Genomic DNA, 24,819 nt, shown 5'->3' on the forward strand with positions numbered 1-24,819 from the left:
TATTTGAAACTATTTACGTGGTATATGATTGTAAACCAGACATCGTATGTACACTGAGATACTTGTTGAACAATTGGAACAGAAGGTAACAGAAATCTGTTGAAATAACGCAGATAACTAAAAATCTAAACTCAGCACAAAACAAAAGAAGAAATAGAGAATAAAGTAAATATGAATTATCAAACATCATCAACAGTATGTGGAAGTCCATCGGTCTCGCAGACGTGCGACAGTAGCTGACGATATAAATAAATAAACCGAATCACCACAGCCATATAATCCGAGGAGTTTATTTCAAATTAATAGTTCCAACGTGACGCTCACACCATCGTGAGGTCCTCTTTAAACCAAAAGAGTACTTCCATTCCTTGGCACGTATACGGTATAAAATATACTGGTTGTACGATACATGGGCCAAGGAATGAAAGTATTCTTTAGGTTTATAATGGACCTGACGATGGCGCAAGTGTGGCATTGAAATTATTCGTTTGATATAAATTTCTTTGATGATACGGCTGTGGTGGGTCCTTTGTTTCAACAACAACTGGTTTGGTGTGTGGCAGTCATGAGATAAAATGTGACACCCGAAATCCTTTCATTAATATGGGTGAAACGATAATTTCCAGAAAGTAATAGAAAATGAAAACTTAAACTTTTTTTATTCCTGCCCATTTATATCAATCACATTACTGCGATTTTTGAAGATATTATACAATACTTCACGATAAAGGATGACAGCCAAAACAGTTGCAGGATAAAGATTTTGGCTGTCATCCTTTATCGTGAAGAATTTCAACAGTTGCTGTTTCGGCCATGTTTAAAATCTTGACATATTATACAATACCCTCCTTTCCAGGAACTGAAATTCGATGCCATTTTGTTTATAAGAAACGAAAATAAATAATTTCCATAAACGGGATGAGACGGATAGTGCTATGAAACTCAACATAACAGACGGTGGCTCTTGGGCTTCAAAAGATATGACGTAAAATCAACGTAAGGTATACATGCCTATGTATCTTTAAAATCTATCCAATACACATTATTGTAAGGCTGAATACTGTGAAGAATGTTCAGATTATCGGTTCTAAAGCAAATCTGAAATTTCCTGGCATTGTACTTACTATATCAACTCTTTATTCACAAACGCCTTTGTGTGATCGGAAGTGGTGAGACGCACATCAATTTTTGTTGTAATTCTCCCGGACGTTACCGTCTTTGAGCCAGGTCTGGCGTTCAGGTGAGTACTTTCCTCAGTATGCAGAAAGTTCGCCATCTTGCTGTCTCATCTCTTTTAGAAAGCGAAAGAATGATTTATAAAACAGTTGCTCGCACAGTCGGCAAACAACCATTACCACACTGTGCTAGCAACCTCTATAAAATTAGCGATCTCGAACACACCACCCGCTGAACAACGCACTGCCCTCTTCGAGGTCATTATCTGTTTTCTTCTAAGAAATAACTGAGGTACCAGTTTACGGCAGTTTCATGTTATGGAACAGATATCAGCATGGAAAGCTGCAGTAAACAAGGATTTTTGAAGACACCGGTGAGCCTTTCTGCAACGCAGCACTGGTGACCTCGACATCGAGCGCCCCGTAAAGCATAACAGCTGTGATACACCTATGTTCAAAAGTCATGTAGGCGCACGAAGTCTGTGTTGAGAAAGAGCAGACGAGTTGCGCAAATTTTTCACAGAACTCTTACCACCTTTCTCTCTAGTAAACGGCTTTTTCCGTTCAGCGTTAGGAGGAACAAGTACGCAATATTTATTCTCCTGCCACGCGTGGTCTACGAGGACCGTTCAAGAAGTAAATGCAAAACTCTTTTATTTTTAGAGAGGATTCCAGTACACCATGTTATACTCCACCCTTTTGGTTGCAAAACCCTATTTGTCAATATAATCTCCGTCCAATACGACGGCCTTACAGGACCCTACTGGTAGTCCCCGTATGTCCGCATGGGACCACACTGCAATGTCGTACTGCATCAGAAATCTCCCCATCCACAAACTGCTTCTCGCAACGTGCATCCTTCTTTCGGCCAGACAGATGGAAGTCGTAAGGTGAGAGATCTGTACTGTCAGGTGAATGACGAAGAACAGTATAGTGAAGTTTGCGAGCTCCTCTCGGGTGCGCAGACTTATGTGAGGGCTTGCGTTTTCATGGAGAAAAAGTTCGTTCGCGTTTTCGTGGCGACTAACACGCAACATTTTCTGAGGATAGCACAACACGTTTCTGAGTTGATCATTGCACCCCTGAGGGAGGACAACAAACAGAATAACCCCATCAGAGTCCCAGAAGACTGGTTTTACCGGCAGACGGTTCTAACAACCCTACCACAACAAAGGTCAACATTTAATAATGATTGTGGTATTGCTCACGCTGCTAAATACTGCATTTTCGGGCAACAACAATGTTATTAAGTGGCGGGTGTCATTAGAGCACAGTTAATAAAGTCATTTCATGTAATAATGAATAAATTAGGCACTCATCTTTTCGTGTTTCCCACGCTGGTCTCGTTGTAAAATCATGGCTCAATCGTCGAAAATCTAGGTGGTGATGATTCCAAGCTTGGATGCAAAGAGGCTTAGGTTTTATTCTGCGATATTCAAAAGTTTTGTAGATGCGCTTCAAAAACCATTCTCGAAGATTAAACCTTTGAAAGTTAGCACATTGGTGATGTAAAAAATAATCAGCACTCCGAATTTAAGTTACACTTCCTTTTTATTGCTTTAGTTGCAATATCACGTAACACACAAAACACCATTTCACAATACAAAACATACTTGAAAACATCTTCCTCACTGTTGAAGTTCACATTTTATAAGCTGACTACAATATACGTCTTTTCAACATGACGTCCAAGACTTGACTTTTTAGTCTCTAACTCTCTAATAACTGCTTACGTGCCCAAAAATCAGAGTTACAAGTACGACAAAGATCATAGTGACAAAAGAAAGAATACACATAAGAATAATATCACTGCAACATAAACATATCGATGTATTGAAGTACCTCTACATTAATGAAATCAAATCTGCATGTTGTGTCAGAAATATGTTAACTACTTTACAGAAACTCAGTAGAATATTACTGGTATCGAGAGGTTGAGTTGAGGTGCCGTAATGGTTACGTAATTCAAGCACCATTACACGGTGCAGCTTTGAATTGGTTCTTCAGAGGAGAGGTGATGTGGCGCTACTCCTTGGATTGCCGTTTTCTTCCGGTTCGAAATTATAAAACCATGTTACATTGCCTGTGGCGATGTACTATAAAAATTGTCACGATCAGACTCACAGTGCGCAAGCAACTCTGCACAAATGGTTCTTCGTTGCTATTTGTGGTCTTCTGTTAAGCGGCGAGGAACTAAGTGGACTCGCACCTTTGAGTAACCCAACTGGTGGACGAGACTGTCTGAAAGGCCATCAGAAACGTCCAGTTGTGCACCGAGGTGCACCTGGGATGAGAGTGTCCGCACGTTCCAACGCTGCAGGAGTCACAGCTGTATGCGGACGGCTGGTACCGGACAGGTATGATAACAGAGGCCTCGTCCAACGACTCACCATCCTTTTGTTCACTGCCGGGTCTCCGTAGAGACATTCTGCAAGCGCCTGTGATTATCTGCGATGCTGTGGTTTTGCGCCAAAAGAAACTCAATGACAACTCTCTGCTCGGAATGCACCTCCGTTACACTCGCATTTCGAAAGCTACGTGTACCGCAGCCACCTGTCCGAACTTCATGAAACTGTAGGGACTGAAGCGGGAATATCCCTCGATGTCCCACGACAAATTCCCGATTTTTAAACCTAAATTGGCCGAGAAAAAAAGTGCGTCGTATTATTTATTGAACGCCCTTCGTATTCGAACGTAATAATCTATGGGACAAATTTTTTCTAAGTAGCTCCGCACAGCTTTTGTAAATGATCCATTGATTTAAAACATCACAAGTTCACTTTTTTTTCTGCTATCCTGCAATAGTTTCGATACTGACGTCGCGGTCTGGAGGACTTCAAATTTTTGATGGTGTACACCATGTGTCTACGATATATATTTTAGAATTGTAGTTATGTGGTACATACCAAAAAATTAAAGTCTACAAGACGATGTAGAAATGAGACGCAGCTTTCGGTGATTTTACATCAAAATGTAATACATATAGCGATGTTATCAAAAAGTTAAAATAAACTTTCCAAAATGAATATGATCGAGGAACGATGACGAACGGGACAAGGTGATTAATCAATTAGTTATAGTTCATACTTCTACGTAGCTTCGACATACGGATACTAATAACTCTTCACAGGGTGAGGCACCCAAAGCTCCCACAGTGTAGCCGCTGCCGGCAGTTAAATGTGTGTTGGATTGCTGTCGTGTACATTACCTCCCGTGATATATAATTATGAAGGCGATCAGCGTAAGGACTTGTGACATACAGCTATTTGGCTAGTCTTTGCTCTATGTAGAGCAATATACGTTTCTGTGTCATTACTTATTTATATTTCATTGACGTTAATCCTAATCCAAAAATCAAATAATTTAGACAGAGGCGACTAGGACAAGTTGAGCACATCCTCTGTCGCATAGCAGCTACATCGGTAAGAATGGCCTTTGGTCCGAACAAATCATCATTTCATTCTACGAGCCCCTTTTGTTTAACGAACATGTTTTTGTGACACTGGAAACCATAGATCGTGATATTGTTGCAGACGGTACCAATGCTGAAAGTTTTCCAGCTTAGACTGCAGCACCTAAAAATCAACTCATAGAAGCCCGTAACAAACACAGTGATTAGAACAAAGTGGAATGCTTCCAAGGAATCATATCAAATGCGACACTAAAAATGGTTGTGACGACAGGATAACCTAGCTTTCGTTCTAAATCTTGAGGGTGTTTTCGATCTGTCATTGTAACTACAAAGTATGCGTGGGTTTTTTTTTTTTTATTTTGTCATCAGATACGTTTCGCTTTATTGAGGTAAAACATCATCAATGGTCTGTAATTAAATTATTTATATTTTGATTTGCTTTAAGATCGAAAAACAGTTCGTTAACAATATGTAGGCTTTTGCTTACGATGATTTCCGCTTGATTCCTCGTCTACATCGGGAAATGCCGTCTGCTAGCACATTGTTGATGTTTTTTTCTTTAGACACTGATGGTTGTAGTCTAATTTTATACCTTGAAGTATATAAACAAACGAACTACACCACTGCCGGTCCCAAGTCCGGGGCCTCATTTCGCAAGTGATGAGGAAGGAGGAGGGGGAGGAGTAACACCTCGTTAAAAAACCTGGGTCCATCTGGCTCCGGATGGTAGCACCCTGTAAGGGCCCCTGCCTAGGGTTACTAGGTGAAACCTGGTCAACGGTCTCAAAGGCGGAAGAGGAAGTTCAGATTCCCAACGGCGGAGAGAGCGGAAGAACTACCTCCAGGACTCACAATCTTGGTTGTACATTTTGTGGCCTTTGGGCCACACCCAAAATAACTTTCATCAATCATGGAAGTGTGTGATTAAACTATTTTACCCCATGTGGACGATCCACCGTACGCCAGTACGTCAGCAGACATTCGGATTCTGGGGAGTCTGCAACATTGCACAAAGACAAGTCGGAGTGTCTTGGAATCTCATCCAAATTTCAATATAGGCACTCAACGTACCTAGTAACTTTCAATGCAAACTCATTGTTGAAAACCGGAAAACTGAAACATCTAACAGATACGCTAAAGAACCACAACGTACTCATAACAGCCATTCAAGAAACACGATACATGGATACAGATACCTTCGATTCCGAAGGTTTTAGGATATACAAAGGGAAAGTGGGATCGAGAGTAATGAAAAATGTGCCACATCTTGGGACAGCCTTTATAATCAACAAACAAATCTTGAACTCAATAGTTGGCTTTGATTTCCAATCAGAAGGAATCTCAAGTCTTACATTCACAAGCACAAACAAACTCTACACAATTATCAATGCACATGCCCCTATAAACGAGGATAACAGGAAAAACAAAGAAAAAGTGGAGGCCTTTTGGAATCATCTAGATGACATTATTCAGAAAATTCCAGATAAAAACATCGTCATTCTTCTTGGAGATTTTAATGCACAGATTGGTAAAGAAAAAAGATATAAGAAAATAGTTGGAAACTATCCTGCTCACAAGAGAACAAACAGAAATGGTGTGAGACTAATAGAACTTTGACAAGCACACAATTTAATTCTTAAATCCACAGCTTTCAAGAAACTACCACGAAGACAAAAGACATGGGTATCCCCAAATCCTAGCCTTGGGGAATTTCAACTTGATCATGTGGCAATCAAGAAGATTTCTAGCAAAGAAATCATGAACGTTAGGGTACTCAGGGGTGGAAACTTGGATTCAGACCATTACCTTTCTAAAATTAAGTTCAAAGTCATCCCAAACAGGAAACGCAGCATGAAACAAATTAAGGGTCGGAAGTATAGCACAGAAAAGATATTAAAATCAGATGAATTCACAAAAGCAACAGAAACCATTCAGACACAAAGCTGGGGGGATATCAAGGAAAACCTCATTACTACAGCTGAACGGATAGCACCTAACAAAAAAAGTAAAAAACATGCCTGGTGGTCGCTGGAATGTGATGCCCTCATTGAAACAAGAAAACAGGCATGGCAAAATTGGCAATCACAGAAAACAGAAGAAAGTAGACTGAATTTCATTACAGTTAGAAAATTGGTAGATAAGAATATAAAAAGGATTAAGAAGACACATGAAAACAAAACTCTCCTCCAAATTGATGAAGAATTTGCTAAAAACAACACAAGGAGCTTTTACAGAACTTTCAAACAAAGGTTATCAAGATACAAAGCACCCACCCTCCAATTTCGAGATGTAAATGGACCATCGCTCACAACAACACGGAAAACTGCGAAATACTAGCAGGCTACTTTGAGAAACTCTTGAATTGTGAACCTATCCTTGAAAAATTTGAATCCATCCCAAACAACCGTGAGAAGCCGGATTCAGAACCACCGACGACTGAAGAACTACAGAAGATCATTTCAGAACTTAAAAACAACAAGGCGTCCGGAGAAAATCAAATAGTGGCCGAACTATGGAAAAAGGCTGACAAAAATGCAGTTACACCCCTAAAGTGTGTTTTCGATCAAATCTGGAAAGAAGAAGAGATCCCCGCAGAATGGAGAACAGCTCTCATCCACCCTATCCACAAGAAAGGTTTGAAGACAGACCCCAACAATTACAGAGGAATATCACTGCTGGATATAACGTACAAGATTCTTTCTAAAGTCCTTTTGAACAGGGCAGAGCCGCAATTGGATCTGCAAATCGGGCAATACCAGGGAGGTTTTAGAAAGGGTAGATCATGTTCGGAACAAATACTAAACCTCAAAAACATTATGGCATACCAAAAATCAAGGGCAAAGACATACGTAATCTCCTTCATTGATGTCAAAAAAGCGTATGATTCGATTGATAGAGTATCTCTGTTATCAGTCCTGGAAGAAATGGGTTTGGATAAGAAAACAACTAATATTATAAAAGCAACCCTTACAAATACATTTTCGAAAGTTAAATTTATGGGCGAACTATCGGAACCCTTTGTAATAAAAACGGGAGTGCGACAGGAGGATGGGCTCTCACCGTTGTTGTTCAATTGTGCGCTTGAGAAAGTAGTCAGAGAATGGAACACAAATATTAAGAGCGGTATAAGACTGGGTTGCAAAAAGAACCTTAAAGTACATTGCATTGCTTTTGCAGATTATATGGCCCTGTTTGCTGAAACAATGGAAGAAGCACGGGAGCAAATCCTTGAACTAAAGAAACAAGCAGCTAAAATTGGTCTTCACATCTCCTCTGAAAAAACTAAGATATTGACAAACATCAAGCACTCACGTAAATAAAATGGCTCTGAGCACTATGGGACTCAACATCTGTGGTCATAAGTCCCCTAGAACTGAGAACTACTTAAACCTAACTAACCTAAGGACATCACACACATCCATGCCCGAGGCAGGATTCGAACCTGCGACCGTAGCAGTCGCGCGGTTCCTGACTGAGCGCCTAGAACCGCTAGACCACCGCGGCCGGCTCTCACGTAAATAACTCAAAGTTCAAGAACAGGAGATTGAAATAGTAAAAGAATTCAAATATCTCGGAGAATGGATTAGTTGGAATGCTGAGGAAATCAAAGCAATGGAATCCAGAAAAAATAAACCTGAATTGGCCTTCCAACTAACAAAATATACATACAACAAAAAATCCCTTTCATGGAGGTCCAAAATTACACATTACAAGACAGTGATTAAGCCAGAAGCACTGTATGCAGCAGAAACACTTAACATAAATTTCAAAGGCCAAATGGAGAAACTTGAGGTAAAGGAAAGAAAAATTTTAAGAAAAATCATTGAGCCAAAATTTCAAGACAATAAGATTATATACATCAAAAATGAAACTTTCAACAAGAAAATTGAAAAACTTTCAGATTCTATGCGAAAAATGAGAATAAACTTTTATGGTCATCTTCTCAGAATGAATTCCAACAGATTAACTAAACAAATCTTTGACTTCTTCCGTAACCGAAAAACGAAGCCCAACTGGTTTAAAGAAACTGAGAAAGACCTAGTGGAAATAAATATTTCAGAAAATTCACTTATTGAACGAACTGCTAAATTAATTACTAAAGATAAAAACATAAGGTTCCAAGACAAATCCACACAAAAGTCCAAATCCTTCATCTCGGAAGAAGAGAGGAGAAGAAGATCAGAAAGAATGAAGAAATACTGGGCCCTAAGAAAAGAACAACGCACAAAGAAATGATTGATCCAGCGTACCCCAAAGAGGGTGAAACGAAAGAAGAAGAAGATATAAACAAACAGAAAACAGTGGTGTGCGAAAAAGTGTGCTGTGTAAAACATAAAAAATGCATAGTTCTGCAGAGCAATTAAAAATTGGACTACAACTACCAGCGTCTAAAGAAGAAAAACATCAACGATGTACTAGCAAACGGCATTTACCGATATAGGCGAGAAATCAAGCGGAAATCGCTGTAAGTAAACACCAACATATTGTTAACGAACTGTTTTTTGATCTTCAAACAACTCAAAATATAAATAAATTAATTACAAACACTTTTGATGATTTACCTCAATAAAGCGAAATGGGTCTGGTGAAAAAAACAAGCATTTTTTGTAGTTGCAACAACAGAACGAAAATACCTTGAAAAACTGTAAAGTAACGACGGACAATATGGCCACACAAATGAAGAATTTCTTCTATTTTTTTCTCTTCTGGGTGTGGCTGTGTGCTCTTCGGATGACTATCCGTATATTTGTGAATACTGACTACTTCTTTCTTAATTGTCAGTGGCTATTTGGTCGATATTACAGGCAGTTGGTGGTAAGTATTTAATCCACTGCAGTGGTCTCCATTTTATTTCGCCCTGCAACCGTTGGGCTCGACCTAAACTTTTATAGTCCAATGTGCCGTGAACAGGCCATTGTTTATCCTTCATCCGATAGACTAAAAGCTTCTGCAATCGATTCTACGCGGAGTTTCGAAAGAAAGAGGATGTAGTGAACTGAACTGGGGAAAAAATAAATTGATGGCACAACTTGACCACAAGAAGGGGTTGGTTGACGGGACACATACTGACGCACCAAACAGTTGTCAGTCTGGTAGTGGAGGGAATTGAAAGGTGGCTAGTCCTTCGGGTTCACCTCTCTTTCACCTAATTGATCACAGTTACGAACCGTATGCGAATTAAGGCACTCGTGTCGATTTAAGAAGGCACAGTGATCAATTCAGTGAACAGTATGGAAGTTGACAGTGATTAGGCACGGTGCTAGTTGTAACGTAATTTTGCATGTAGTATATTGGGGTAAAGGAATTGTCTCATGTTCAGCTAAGGTGGTAGTCGACGCATGCGTCTGTAGCAGAACCGCCACTTCATTCCTGGTATTTTAGAGGCAGTGAAGGACTGAGCTCAGTACGCCGGGGTGGCAGATGAGGAGTCGTTGTCAACGGTTCCCCCTGCTGGAGGATGGAGGAACGATGGCGGACGGGCCTTAAAGTCAGGAAATTTATCTGTGTCCAGCAGACGTTTATCGGGACCGGGTATTTCCGCGCAAAGGCCGGCACCTTAGTTTTATAGCCTCTTCGTCGAATCACGTCGGTACAGGGCACTCGCAATTGATCCCTGCAGAGAAGAAAGTCCATTTCAACTTTCGCAGGTAGCCCTGACAATGTTTTTTCCATGGGCATTCATTTTTTAGGGTCATCTTGGCTCCCATACCAGTGTTCCCATGTGAATGGTGAAACTGTGTCTCGATTGCTCTACTGACTCTGACACCGAGGCATGTGCCGCAGGGTGCCTGCTCGAGGCCACAAGAATTGGTGAAAAAAGATCTACCAAATTGTTGGAAGGAGGCAGTATTGTGTATTAAAAAATAGGTTATCGGCGGAAAAATGTAGCTCACGCCCCGCCATTGATGGATCGTGCATTTTGAAGGAACTCCGCAGTAGGAGGGTAGATAAAAATGTAAATGTCGTGTGACTCGGGCCTCCCGTAGGATAGGCCGTTCGCCGGGTGCAAGTCATTCGATTTGACGCCACTTCGGCGACTTGCGCGTCGATGGGGATGAAACGATAAGTTGCTGAGCGGAGAAAATCTCAGACCCAGCCGGGAATCGAACCCAGGTCATTAGGACTGACATTCTGTCACGCTGACCACTCTGAGCTACCGGGAGAGGACAGGAGGGTAGATGGAAGGTGGAGACAAAGATCAGCCGTGATCAAACTGTAGCAGTGACACTTCTAATCAGATGATGATGTGTCACGTGGTATCCGCAAGGCCCCACAATACATTCAGTTTTAGATGCAAGGCAAAACGCGTCGAAATTCAGTTTGTTGCAGCGAGGCAAATCTGACCAAAACCCTTGGTACACATGGCATGGAAATTTCATATCTAGTTTGGAGATTCAGTTCCGGGTCCTGTATCGAACAGTGCGGTTGTGCTACTTCGGTCGAGTCATCGATGTGGTGTTCAGTTCACAACTTTGCAGTACGTGGTAAGCACTGTGCTGCTCCAGCTGGATAGATACACTGGAGGTGAATTCCTCTCTTCGTCTGGTATTCGCCACTGCAAATAGCAGCAGTCGTAGCTCTATATACACACGGTACATAACCGTGTAGTTTGCTGATCACAATCTGGATTGATACCCAGTGAATTGTAGTCAGACAAAGTTATACATATTTTAAATGGAACCGTGGTAGGGACTCCACCAATTCCTGACTTTGGCAACTGCACGAACCTTATAATCAGAAATATTTGTGTTTGCTCGTCGAATTTCACCCTTGTCTTCTTCGACAGTAAATCTATGTAATCACGGTGGACACCTTCAATTTCAGTAGAAATCAGAACCTACAACCCTTCTCAAATAAGTTTTTGTGGGAGGTACTTAGAACTACTACCTTATGTCCACTATCTATGTCCACTTCAGTCTCACCATTAGGGTTAAAATATTGATTAGATAGAGTCAGATCTCCATTGCGCAAAGTTATATAGTGGTGTAGCTGATGAGAGGTTCTGTCACGTAGGGTGTCAAATAGAGTGGTATCCCACATTCATTAGCAAAACAAACTTGCATCACAAACGTTTTTTTATACACTGAGGAAAAAAATCGCAACACCAAAAAGTAATTAATGCACAGCAATGAAATTTCGGGAATATATATGTCTAGATGACATATTTAGATGATTAACATTATAACATCACAAGTTAATGTAAACGTGAGATAAGTCGCTGTAAATGTGAAATGCTGGTGCATTAATAACCGGTGTAATCGCCAATATGGTGAATGCAAGCCTGCAAAATGCATGCATTTGTTGTACAGGTGCTGTATGCCAGTTTGTGGGATGGAGTTCTATGCCTGTTGCATTTGGTTGGTCAATACAGGGATGGGTATTGCTGTTGCTGTTTGTGGATGACGTTGGAGTTGTCATCTGATGATGTTCCACACTTGCTCGATCGGAGGCAGATCTGGTTATCGACCAGGCGAAGACAACATCTCGACACACTGCAGAGCGTGTTGGGTTACAAGAGTAGTATGTGAAGGAGCGTTATCCTGTTGAAAAATACCCCATGGAATACCGTTCATGAATGGCAGAACAACAGGCCGAATCACTAGACTGAGGTACAAATGTGAAGCCAGGGTGCGTGGGTAACGACGAGAGCGCTCCTGCTGTCATACGAAATCGTACCCCACACCATAACTCTTCATGTCATCCCAACAAAACATTATGATCAAATATAGAGAGACCAACAAAAATTATATCAGGTGTAGGATGAACGTGTCTAGCACGCCAACAGGTTGGTTGCAGGCCCTCAACTGACCTTCTCCTAACCAACACACAACCGTCACTGTCATCGAGGCAGAACCCGCTTTCATCAGAAAACACCACAGATCTCCACCCAGCGCTCCAATGAGCTCTCGCTTGACACCACTTAAGGGTGTAAATGGCAGTGGTTTGGAGATCAGTGGAATGCACGCTATAGGGCGCCTATCTCGGAGCTGTCCTCGAAGTAACTGATTTGTAACAGTTCATTGTATCACTGTGGTGCCAAATGCTGCTCAGATCGTTGCTGCAGATGTAGTACAATGCGTCAGAATCATACTCAGAATACGATGGTCTTCTCTCTCAGTAGTGCAGCGTGGCCGTTCGGAACCCAGTCTTTTTGCGACCGTATATTCCCACGTCCATTGCTGCCAGCAATCATGCACAGTGTCTACATTCCTGCGAAGCCTTTCTGCAGTACCGCAGAAGGCACATTCAGCTTCTCGTGACCCTGTTGCACGGCGTCGTTCAAACTTTGTCGCCTTAAAGGGGTTCTACTAGTGCCACTCTTATGCGATTGGCGCGAAATTTGAATAGACATCATCATTCAGATGTAGAAGCACGCCCACTAACTTTCGTTTACCTCGCACAATTCCTTCTTGTTGTTGCGATTTTTTTCATTCAGTGCATAATTGATAACCCTGTACCAAGATCTCGTTTCCTGGAGCACTAGTCTCTAACGTTTTACTTAGTATCGGGCCAGTGAGCCACATTTCTGTTTCTTGATTTTGGAATTTTGCATACAACTGGGCATCGTTCGAACTCTGAATTCTGATCACGGGACACAATAAAGAATTGTCATTTCGTCTCAGAATTTAGTTTCCCGGAATACTGTGATCTTGACTTTGTTCAGTCTGATTTCAGATCTTTGGGATTGTATCGAACTGTTGTTCCCGTGGCTTCATTTTTGTTCCTTTTTTATGGTGCTAAGGCAGATTCTTAGCGTATATTTGTAATAAATAGCAGGATCTTCCATCGCTTTTTTTGGTTTTTATGAGATGAGAAATTGTCAGATAGATTCTTTTTTTTAATAACTTGACCAGATTGTGAAATCAATATTTTCTGTGCACGTTGATCTGCAGTTTCTGCAGCACGTGTTGTGATTTGCAGTGCCGCCACTAGCATTGAAGATAATTGGAGGGGTCGACTAATTGGTGTATTTGTATGTAACTAGAGTGTAAGTTTATATGTATTTTTGCGATCCAAGAAACACTAATATGCCTTTATTCATAAACCTATGAAAAATAACGGAAATCAGCCTCTCGTGACTCCACACGTAACAAAACAAAATAATCATACAGAAGGTGCGATATAAGCGATATAAAGAGGAGATGATGCGAGCGGCAGAGCGGTAAAAACTAAAAGAAGTATATATATGCCGTATTCCGCTACTAGTGCGTAGGGTTGTGAGTGCGCCGACCATAGTCTCGCCGCGCCTGAGTACTTAAATCAACCACCAACTTTATCATCAAGTGAAAGCAGAATTGGACAGATTTCAGTTACTAGAGGTTTTGGCTAGTGAATGATCGTCTCCGCTAGTTGTAGCTTGGAAGTCATCAGGGAAACTTCGCCTCTATGACAATTTCAGTACTACTGTCATGGATACGTATCATGATCCACACCAGGAAGAACTGTTTGTCAAAATATCGGGTAACCAGTAGTTTTCTAAAAGTGATTTGTCTGAAGCGTATCTGCAGGTTCCTGTGGATGATGAGTCCCGGCGAATTGTGGTTTTGAATACTCCTTTTGTTCTATATCAATATTTGCGCCTTCGTTCTAGTGTGGCTAGTGCCCCTCCTACCTTCCAAGGATTTTTAGAGCAATTGACAATGCCTGCCCTGGGTTGCATTAATTATCTGGATGATATATCTTCTGGTAAACCTTGCGGGATGTAAGGTCGTGGTCCATGAAACTCTTCAGCTCCTAATGTTTCGTCCAGTGCTTCGCTGGACATCTTCAGAGGGGTGTTTCTCCTCCGGTGAGTCTTGCCCGGCAAGTTAGGAGCTGAAGAGTTTCATGGACCACGACCTTACATCCCGCAAGGTTTACCAGAAGATATGTCATCCGGTCGTGAAAGCCTTCATACTATGATATCTGGATGATGTTGTTACAGGCTCCTCCGCGGTCGATCACTTGAAAAACTTGCAGACTTTGTTTTCTGTCTTGCAGTCCGGGAAACCTCGCAAAATCTCAGATTTTTCAGCCGGAGTTCGAGGTCTCTTGGGTTGAGTTTCGCCTCTGGCAGACCACAATTCCGCTGTTGCGTCTACGCCTCGCCCCTCATCCACAAAAGGGCTCCAGGCCTACATAGGGAAGACAGCTTAGTACCACAAAATCCTGCCAAGCACGGCCACATTGGCCCATCCGTTTCATGTCTTGTTACGCATGTCTTTTTTCTACTCGAGCCCGGATTACGAACTTTTCAAACGCTGAAATAGAACTACCCTCGGCCCCTTGTTTAGCTAGTTTTGGCGACTGACGCCTCACAGTACGGCCTCAATCTGGTCAAGCGCGCCGATATGCAAGTGGCTCTGAACGACCTGTTGCTTTTGCCTCTAAATCCCTCACTCTGGCGTAGCAGTGTTACTCTCAAGTGGGAAAAAGAGGCTCTGGCCATAGTCTGTGCTCTCCAGAAATTTCATGTTATTTTCTATATGGCCCTAAGTTTCACCTTACTGAGCATAAACCTTTGGTTTCCATGTATAACACTCACATTTTCTTGCCTTACAAAGCAACACACCGCCTACAATACTCAGCGCTGTTCTTGTCTCGCTACAATTAGGAAATCCATTTTCGACCTACGTCAAAACATGACAATGCAGACACCTGGTCCCCTTTTCCTGTAGCTCCCGATTCCGACTTGGATCATGAAGAATTGCGTTGCTTCCATCTTGTTACTGAAACACAAGCTGCGGTCAAGTGTTTCCCAATTACAGGGTCACACATAGCAGCTGCAATTGCCGTCGATCCGGTTCTCCCTCTGGTGGTTCGGTTTGTTCGACAAAGCTGGCCAGATAAACCTCTGGGTTGGACTTCATAACCCCTCGGCAACTATTTTTCCTTATGATACCGCCTCTCTGTTTATGACAGTGTTTTTCTGTGGCCTCTCTCCCAGAATAATCATTCTCGCTGCATTACCGAGCGAGGTGGCGCAGTGGTTAGCACACTGGACTCGCATTCGGGAGGACGACGGTTCAATCCCGTCTCCGGCCATCCTGATTTAGGTTTTCCGTGATTTCCCTAAATCGCTTCAGGCAAATGCTGGGATGGTTCCTTTGAAAGGGCACGGCCGATTTCCTTCCCCATCCTTCCCTCACCCGAGCTTGCGCTCTGTCTCTAATGACCTCGTTGTCGACGGGACGTTAAACACTAATTTCCTCCTCCTCCTCGCTGCATTACGGAACGAGGTTCTATGCCTTCTTCTCCAGGGCCATTGGAGAGTTTCGCGCACTAAAATGTTAGCTAGGAGACATGTTTTTTTTTTTTTTTTTTGCCGGGGATTGAGAGCGAAATCGTCCGTTTTGTCGCGGCTTGTGAGCGGTGTGCCTGACAACAAGCACCTCCCCGGGCGGCTCTGTCCCCCTGGCCCACTCCATGTCAGCCACAGAAATACATTCATGCAGACTTCGCAAGTCCCTTCTTCAATTCCTGTTGGCTCTTGGTTATGGATACATTTTCCCAGCTTCCTTGCAGTCTCTGCTGTGGGTCAAAATTGGCTAAGGTCACAATTTGTACCCTTTTGAGAGTTTTTTCTATTAAGGGATTGCCTTGTGCCTTAGTTTTCGATAATGGGCCCAGTTCGTTTCTCTCACCTTTCAGTTCTGTTGATCCTATCACGCCATTAATCATGTTATAGCTTCATCACTCAACCTCCAATCAAATAGCGAGGCGGATGCCAAATGAAATAGTTTGTTGTAGATTCATCGCCGGACAGTGCCCTTCTCCATTTTCTGAGCACCTATCAATCCACGCTTATGCAGGAGCAGAGCGCAGCTGAGTTGCTTCATTGCCGGCAGCCACAGACGTTCCTCCATCTTCTGCAGCCTGCGCCGACCTGCCGCGGTTGGGTTCATCCGGCCGCTTCACGCCGGTGCCGTCGGTGTGGGGGCGAGGGTTTTGTTGGTGGGCCTAGTGGAGACCGGTCACTGTTTTCCGCCGCCAGGGACGCCATCTTTGTTACATCCGTATGGTCGACGGGCTCGTGGAGCGCCAGTCTGATCAGTTGCGCCCCCGCTCGCGATTGTCCTCGGAAGATGCCTTCCGCAGTCGAAGGCCAAACGTCAGGGGAGAGTCTTATGTATGGACCACGGAAGTGTTAAGTGATGACAACACTTGCCGTGAAAGCCTTCATTCTATGATAGTCAAGTATGTTTCAGCAGGACACTATGAGAAATCGGTGTCGCCACTGCAGCGACGTAGTGCAGTGAGTTCCCAGGCGTCTATGCCGAAAATGAGTGTGGATAAGAATAAACAGATAACCTGGTCCTGGAATTTTTAAGGCAGTCAGAAGAGAGAAAACAGGAGAATCAGACGCACATATGTACCGAACAAAAATAGTTAATTAAAGATTCAAAGGAAATACAGGACCATGTTAAGAAAGTTGAGGATTGGTGTGCTAAGAAAGCAAGAGACTACTAGGATCATACAAAATGTATGGAGCGAGAGGAGTGTAGGGATCGATTGTACTCCACAACGAAGGAGTCTGTAAGTCTTGTGGGAACCCCTCTTTGTCAGCCAGCTGTTGTGTGTTCACCATCAGCGAGTGGTCAACAATCGTATCGAGTGCGTCCGAGTCTACGACTCTCATATTAGAAAATAAGGTAGTGCATATGACACAGACGTAGCTCGTGTCATGGGACCACGCATCACATACGAGTATCTGATGGACAAGAAAGACCAAGTACAATTACTGACAGAGACTTTGACCACAAGCTCTTCATCTTGGTACAAAATTTTCAAAATTACAAAGAGGGTGGTAATAATTTGCATTCAAAAGCTTGGATAGCTCAGTTTGTTAAAGCAAAGCCCCCCCCCCCCTTTGGATCTGATGACATAAATTAGAATTTGTCTGCAGTCAAAAAGTTGCAGAATGAATGCAGTGTGTACCAAGAGTTTAGAAATGCTTTCTCCATCAACTACTTGTCACAAGAGACACAAGAAAGAATTAAACAAGGAATTATGATGTGCAGAGGCATAGAATCGTCAGGATCCAAAAACCAGTACAGCTTTTTGATTCATTAGTAAAGAAGAATCAATTTTTGGGATGCTCCATGTACTACAAGCGAAATCATACGGTTCTGCTACATGAAGCTGTCCTTCAGCTATCAACAAATACAAGAAGGAAGGATCAAACACAACGTAGAAGCATTTAGGAGCATTCTCCAAGAATAAGAATTTGCATATGAAGCGAATAATATGCGAAAAACAGTAGAACAGGAACAATGATAGACGGAACAACAACAGATATGGATCGTAAGGACAGCATGGTTATGGCCGTCCACAAGCATACGAACACCGCAGAAAGGAGAAACAACTGAATCAATTTAAATGGCAGGAATAACAATAATTGGCTCTTTGAAAGAAACTGATGTGAACCAGATAGGACAGAACAGCAGGTAGACAATGTCGAGATTTGGCCGCCAAATTCGTCAAACAAACAACGCAATGGTAACTTGCACCACAATAGACTACAGATAGATGCAGATAGCTCCTAATATACCCGCGCCAGACGTTGGAACGAACCAAATAAATGTTAGTATATGGATACTCAAGTCAAGTCAAGCAGTAGCCGAGGAAAATAGCAGCTGCAAATGGTGTGTGAAATGTGGGCATATCCAATCGTCGTACTTGGTGGGAAAAAAGGCATCAAACACACTTTCATCCGTCTATATTTCAGGTTTTGCTTTACTTATACGAACAGTTTCGGCTTTCCACTACCGTATCTTCAGGCCCCTGACCGACGTGTAGGAAGAATCCAACCTCATGTGCAATGAAAATAGGGGCATGCATTCAGTAATATACGCACAGACAAAGTTGACACTCGGCGCGGTGGATGATGAGAACGACTGTAGATGGGAAATGCTTTTACAGTCGGTCGCATCGGCCACCGCGCCGAGCGTCAACGTTTTTTTTTTTTTTTTTGCAAATGTAATAAGTGGTGTACGTAGACTAACTGCTTAACAAAGTAATCCCTTCGTTCATCAGCTGCAGACTGCCTACACATGAGGTTCGATTCAGCCAAATGTCTGTCAGGGGGGCCGAAGATGACGTAGTGAAACGCATAAGCAGCATAAAATCTGAAGTACAGACGGCTTACGGTTTTTTTTTTTTTTTATTATTTGACCTTTTATAATAAATATCCGAAGTCCATCAGCCATTCTGTTTGAAGATGGATTTACAGGGAGAAAACAAGAAGTCCAAATGCGATCTCAAAATGTCCATTTGTGCCGGTCACGGTGGCCGAGCGGTTCCAGGCGCTACAGTCTGGAACCACGCGACCGCTGCGGTCGCAGATTCGAATCCTGCCTCGGGCATGGATGTGTGTGATGTCCTTAGGTTAGTTAGGTTTAAGTAGTTCTAAGTTCCAGGGGACTGATGACCTTAGAAGTTAAGTCCCATAGTGCTCAGCGCCATTTGATTTTTGTCCATTTGCACAGGGAGACGATAGATTGTCAATGTGATGGAAGCTGCGATCTTTCAAAGCCGATGTCAGTGATATCATCCGGGAATACCAGACCAATCCTGAAGTAGATCCCAGCATACGTATGAAATTCGATGGAGCCTCTTGTAATATTTTACTGTCTATTGTTGATGTTGTCGTATGTTACTGTGGGTGTCACCCCCCCCCCCCCCCCCCCCCCCCCACACACACACACACACTAACCAACTGCTTCGATTTGCGGCAATCGTGTCTCCGAAAAGCTGTTGCACCGGCATAGGTATGGAATCCGATGGAGCCTCTTGTAATATTTTTCTGTCTGTTGTTGATCTTGTCGTATGTTGCTGTGGGTCCCCCCACTAACTAACTGCTTGGATTTGCTGCAATCGTGACACCGAAAAGCTGTTGCACCGGCTGTTTTGTTACGTGCACCACCACGGTGCCGTATCACAGCTGTTGCCGACACTGGACTCGCGGTGGCAGGATTTGGCACGCGCAGCACCGCCGGCCGAGATCCGCGCGCCGATCGGGCCACAATAGCGGGCGCCTGCAATTACATTTGCCGTGAGATACCGACCGGCGGCAGGCCTCGCGATTATGCGGATGCTGGCCGCGGCGCGGCGGGGTGCCCCCCCCCCCCCCTTCCCCTCACCCCGGGTCGGGCGAGGGGGGCAGGGGGAGGGGGGCGGCCGCGTGGCCGAGCGGCGCTCCGCACACGACCGGCGCACGGCAGCCGGCAGGGCGAGCGGCGGCCGCAGTCAGTTGCGCGCCGGACGAGCACGCGTGCGCACGCCTCGCGCCACCCCTCCACCTCGCCGGAAGACCGCGCCGGCCGCGTGCCGCCCTAATTGAAGCACAAGACGACGCCGCCCAAGACAAGTGCCTTCGTCAGCCGCCACGGGATGCGCCATTGTCCGGCCACCCCCGCCCGCCGCCGATCCTTCATTAAACGGCTCAAACATTACTCAGGCTTTCCGACTGCTGCCGCCGTGTTTGGCATAATGAAGATGCACCGTGGGAAATCTAGTTAATGCCGTGCAGACAGCAGCACCGAAGTTATTCGATAGATTAATGATATTCTACACTGCGTGTCTCCGAAGAAGATTCTCTCCCTTGACGATGACGGCTTCGACATCTCTTTTATCCTCATTTTAACATCGTCTCAGACTACGTCCGAAGAATTTACTCAGTTCTCGTAGGTCGCTTTTGCTTCATACAGAGCTCAATCGAACATTGACAGTTCTCGATCAAGACTTCACCTGTGTTGGACAATTGTTTAAGAACGCTGGTGTGTGTGAGCTAAGCTGAACCTTTAGGTGGACTCTTGAGTGCTGCGTACTCTAGACTCTAGGGGATTTATATGTGACACGCGATCTGGTGCGGGAGTCTCGGACGTGACAAGTGCCGCGGTGGTGAGACAGGGACACGGGCTGGAGAACGCGAGCGTGTGGCGCGTGGTGGTGCCGCGCGGGCCGGAGCCCGCCGGTGCCGGCGTGGGCGTAGGCGTGGGCGTGGGCGCGCTGGAGCCGCCGGTGCCCTGGGGCTACGGCGGGTGGGCCGCCGCCTCCGCCGGCGTCCACCCGCCCCCGGGGCCCGCCCCCGGCCACCCGCTCGGCCACGGCCGGCCTCACGCGCAGCCGCCGCCGCCGCCTCCCTCCTCCCTGAAGAGGGCGCTCAGCGAGAGCGACGACTGTGACGACGTCTTCTCGGAGGAGTCCTCCAAGGACCGGTGAGTGGAGCCGTGCTCGTGCACTGGTGCGTTACGGAAGCACGTCGTTTGCAATATGCCAATAATACTGTGTGTCAGCCTCCTCTGATGGAAAATTTTCATGTTGTTAAGGAAAGTTATACCGAGTGCACCATTTTTCAGTAGCATCTAGTAAATGAGTAAGTCAGTACAATTTACACATGTTACTGAGATGTTCTAATGCTGTAATTGATAATACCGGGTGATCAAAAAGTCAGCATAAATTTGAAAACTGAATAAATCACGGAATAATGTAGATATAGAGGTACAAATTGACACACATGCTTGGAATGACATGGGGTTTTATTAGAACCAAAAAAATACAAAAGTTTAAAAAATTTCCGACAGATGAGGCTTCATCTGATCAGATTAGCAATAATTAGCATAACAAAGTAAGACAAAGCAAAGATGATGTTCGTTACAGGAAATGCTCAATATGTCCACCATCATTCCTCAACAATAGCTGTAGTCGAGGAATAATGTTGTGGACAGCACTGCCGGCCGGTGTGGCCTTGCGGTTCTAGGCGCTTCAGTCTGGAACCGCGTGACCGCTACGGTCGCAGGTTCGAATCCTGCCTCGGGCATGGATGTGTGTGATGTCCCTAGGTTCGTTAGGTTTAAGTAGTTCTAAGTTATAGGGGACTGATGACCACAGATGTTAAGTCCCATAGTGCTCACAGCCATTTGAACCATTTGAACAGCACTGTAAAGCATGTACGGAGTTATGGTGAGGCATTGGCGTCGGATGTTGTCTTTCAGCATCCCTAGAGATATCGGTCGATCACGATACACTTGCGACTTCAGGTAACCCCAAAGCCAATAATCGCACGGACTGAAATCTGGGGTCCTGGGAGGCCAAGCATGACGAAAGTGGCGGCTGAGCACACGATCATCACCAAACGACGCGCGCAAGAGATCTTTCACGCGTCTAGCAATATGGGGTGGAGCGCCATCCTAATAAAACCCCATATCATTCCAAGCATGTGTGTCAATTTTTACCTTTATCTACATTATTCCGTGGTTTATTAAGTTTCAAATTTATACTGACTTTTGGATCACCCGGTATTTAAAGCCAAGATCGCTTCATGTGAAATAGTTTTCTTCACGATCAGATTCGACAGTAACTAGCTGTCATCCTCACATTCTACGTCCCAGAAATATAACGACACTATAGTCTCGTCTACATACTGAGAACATGCTCCAATTATTATAGTTAAGGAACGCCGGAACAAAACCCGATATATCCACTTTTGTTGTATTCACGTGTTTGAGCTGTAGGGGGGAAATACGGGAGTAATACATGCTGCCACAAAATAATTTTCAGCACAACGCAAGTGTTTTATGGTGTGTTACTTCTTTTCATAGCTTGTGGAGCCATTTAGATATCACTATTTGTTACTTTTTGTATTAACAGCAAATGCGGATTTATCGGTTTTTGTTCCGGCGCTCCTCAATTACTATCGTATCAGTGTAGAGCTGCATTATTATGACTGGAACACGCTTTTAATATGTTCGAAGAGACTCATGTTTAGTTTTATTCCTGGAAGATCTGAGAGTCAGAGGATGACACCTAGTTACTGTCGAAACTGATCGTGGAATAAACTATTTCACATAAATCGATCCTGGCTTCGAAGAAATCAATCATTTTCCAACAATTTCCTTCCTAAACATCACGTAAAATACTATTCTCCGTAACTATCGGCACACTTTCCACAAGACGAAGTTATGCTTCCTAATTGCTTGCTAACATTTTGTGTTTACCATCCGCCTTTTCAGATAGAACATACGAGGGCTGTGTTTGAACTGCAGGACTACAGTGACACTGTTTTTCTGCTTTCCCACTTAAGTCGTCTGTAGATGCCCGCACCCAGTCGGAAGACAAACTCTCGACATCAGCAATAATTACTTAACAAATATACTAAAAACCACATAGTGTTAAGCGACGTTTACTAAAGCAAAGCGGAGTGTCATGTAACATCTGCCTCCATGCAATAAGATGTTTGCGAAGACTATGCCATAGCGCAATATTTCTGTCCAGGTTATCAGACATAATGTCCTTTGCAACTAGGGTTACCAACCGCTCCACTTTTTCCCGACATTTCGGTGCTTTTTTTTAGTATCCAGCCGGCATTTTTGTTTTTTAAAGATGTCCCGCTTCTTAATAAAAAAGTTGCATTATATTATCTAACGAATTTCAGTGTAGCGTCTGAACTATGATCAGCACGCACTTGACTTGACTTGACTTGATAAAATTTTCCACGTCGTTCCCTACACCAGTAGTGTAATTGGAGAAAAGTTGATTCATAGTCGGTATATGCAATACAGCGATTCGAGATAATGTAGTTTCTTTAGCATTGTCTCGATATTTTCACGCTTTGAAACAAAAGGTTGTTAAGTAATCGTTTTAAATTGGAATTTGCGTATGTTATCGTTCTTAGAAGCGCTAAACTTCGGTGAAGTACTGCCGCTGTATACGATTGCGTGGTACTAATAAGAAGTATGTCAGATCATTTTCTGCTCATATTGAGATTAGAGCATGTTTATTACCCCACTGCGTAAAACATGAACAATTTGTTCATTCTAAAATAAATTGCCCGGCTTTTTAAAAAGTTTTCGGCTTTTGGTGAAGCACTGCCCTGTTTTTGATAATTTGAAGATGGTAGCCCTATTAGCAGAAGGAAATTATTTAATTCATCACAGGCTAACATCCCATAACTGCTAGCTCCAATGAAATAAAACATTGTCCATGAACGCCTTCAATGAAAAGTTCGTACTTTTTGTACACCACATTTGTAAGTTGCTAGTATACACATAGATAAAACGTTTGCCAATAATGTTTTTACAGAGAGTGCTGCAGCATGCGACTTCTCATGTGACGTAATTTAGATATGTGATGAATTTTGAGAAGTAATAAATGCATTGTTTACACACACATTACAATTTACCCTTCACTTTGTGCTATTAATTCACACGACCACGTTCGTGAGAAGCTGTCATCTGAAATATGTTCTTATGTTCACAACATAGATGAAATCGTTATATTTTATCATTCGTTAAATTCGTAATATGATATTGCCTGTTTGTAGAAACGCCTAGTGTGGGTTTTCATGAATAAAGTAACCTGAGCGAAAGTTTCCCTACCTTATTAGTTTGTTTCTATCAAAACAAAATGTCTACTTAGTGCGAACTTGTCACTGAAAGTAGAACGGTCTCTCTCGCTAGCCTAATGCACATGTTGCCGGGAATAGGCGCCATTCGTGGTGTTGAGAAGGTCTTGTTTATACATTGTGCACATTTTTATTTTTCTGTGTACGAGTAAGTGAAAGAATAGTTTGCTATCTTCAGATTATCTGATGATATTTCTTGCAACACGAACTGAAACATCAGGCGTACGAAGTCGATCACAACCTTCCACCCCTTTAGTTATTTTGTCACCTATCATCTACAACAGTTGTGCCCCGCAGACCATTGTGTGAAAATGGCAAGGCGCACTTACTGTATCACGAGCACCGTGTACCTTCCTGTGCGTGAAGTACAGTTACTTTCCAAAAGGAATTATGGAAACTATGGGAGAAATGCGGTCGTTTGTGTACCCGAAAATAATAGGTATTTTGACTTCTTTATGAAAACTACTACTCTAAATATTGGAAGTGTCACTTGTGACATAGCCTATGCATTTATTTTACTATAAGTCACGGGAATTAGTTAACTGTAATCCGTCCGACGAACCGTACTTCAAGAGTGATAAAAGGATCGAAAACAGCCGCATGAAGTTGAGTTTCAGCTTCACCTGATAGATTCTAGTGAATGACAGTACCAATTGCTTTCTCCTGCTAAGAAGTTCACACCTTACACACCTCGACAGGTATTTTTCAAACATTTGGTCGCTATAACAGGCTAGCGATTTCATTAGTAAATCCATACTGTATTTACCTTCATTTATGGAGATAATCAGAAGAGCCGGTGTTTGTATACACAAATTTGTTATACTCTGAAACAGATAGGGTGGTGGAAA

General features: G+C 43.3%; 1 protein-coding gene across 1 annotated transcript in view; it reads left to right on the forward strand.

Annotated features, from left to right (window-relative positions):
* Window positions 1-24,819, forward strand: part of LOC124591583 (hairy/enhancer-of-split related with YRPW motif protein) — a 110,089-nt gene that overhangs the window by 39,716 nt on the left and 45,554 nt on the right. The window contains exons 3-4 of the mRNA XM_047131748.1: window positions 20,402-20,625; window positions 20,695-20,786. Of these exons, the coding sequence (XP_046987704.1) occupies window positions 20,402-20,625; window positions 20,695-20,786 (316 nt within the window). The remainder of the gene's footprint in view (window positions 1-20,401; window positions 20,626-20,694; window positions 20,787-24,819) is intronic.

The sequence above is a fragment of the Schistocerca americana genome, chromosome 1 (genome assembly GCF_021461395.2).
Source record: "Schistocerca americana isolate TAMUIC-IGC-003095 chromosome 1, iqSchAmer2.1, whole genome shotgun sequence".
Taxonomy (NCBI): Eukaryota; Metazoa; Arthropoda; class Insecta; order Orthoptera; family Acrididae; genus Schistocerca; species Schistocerca americana.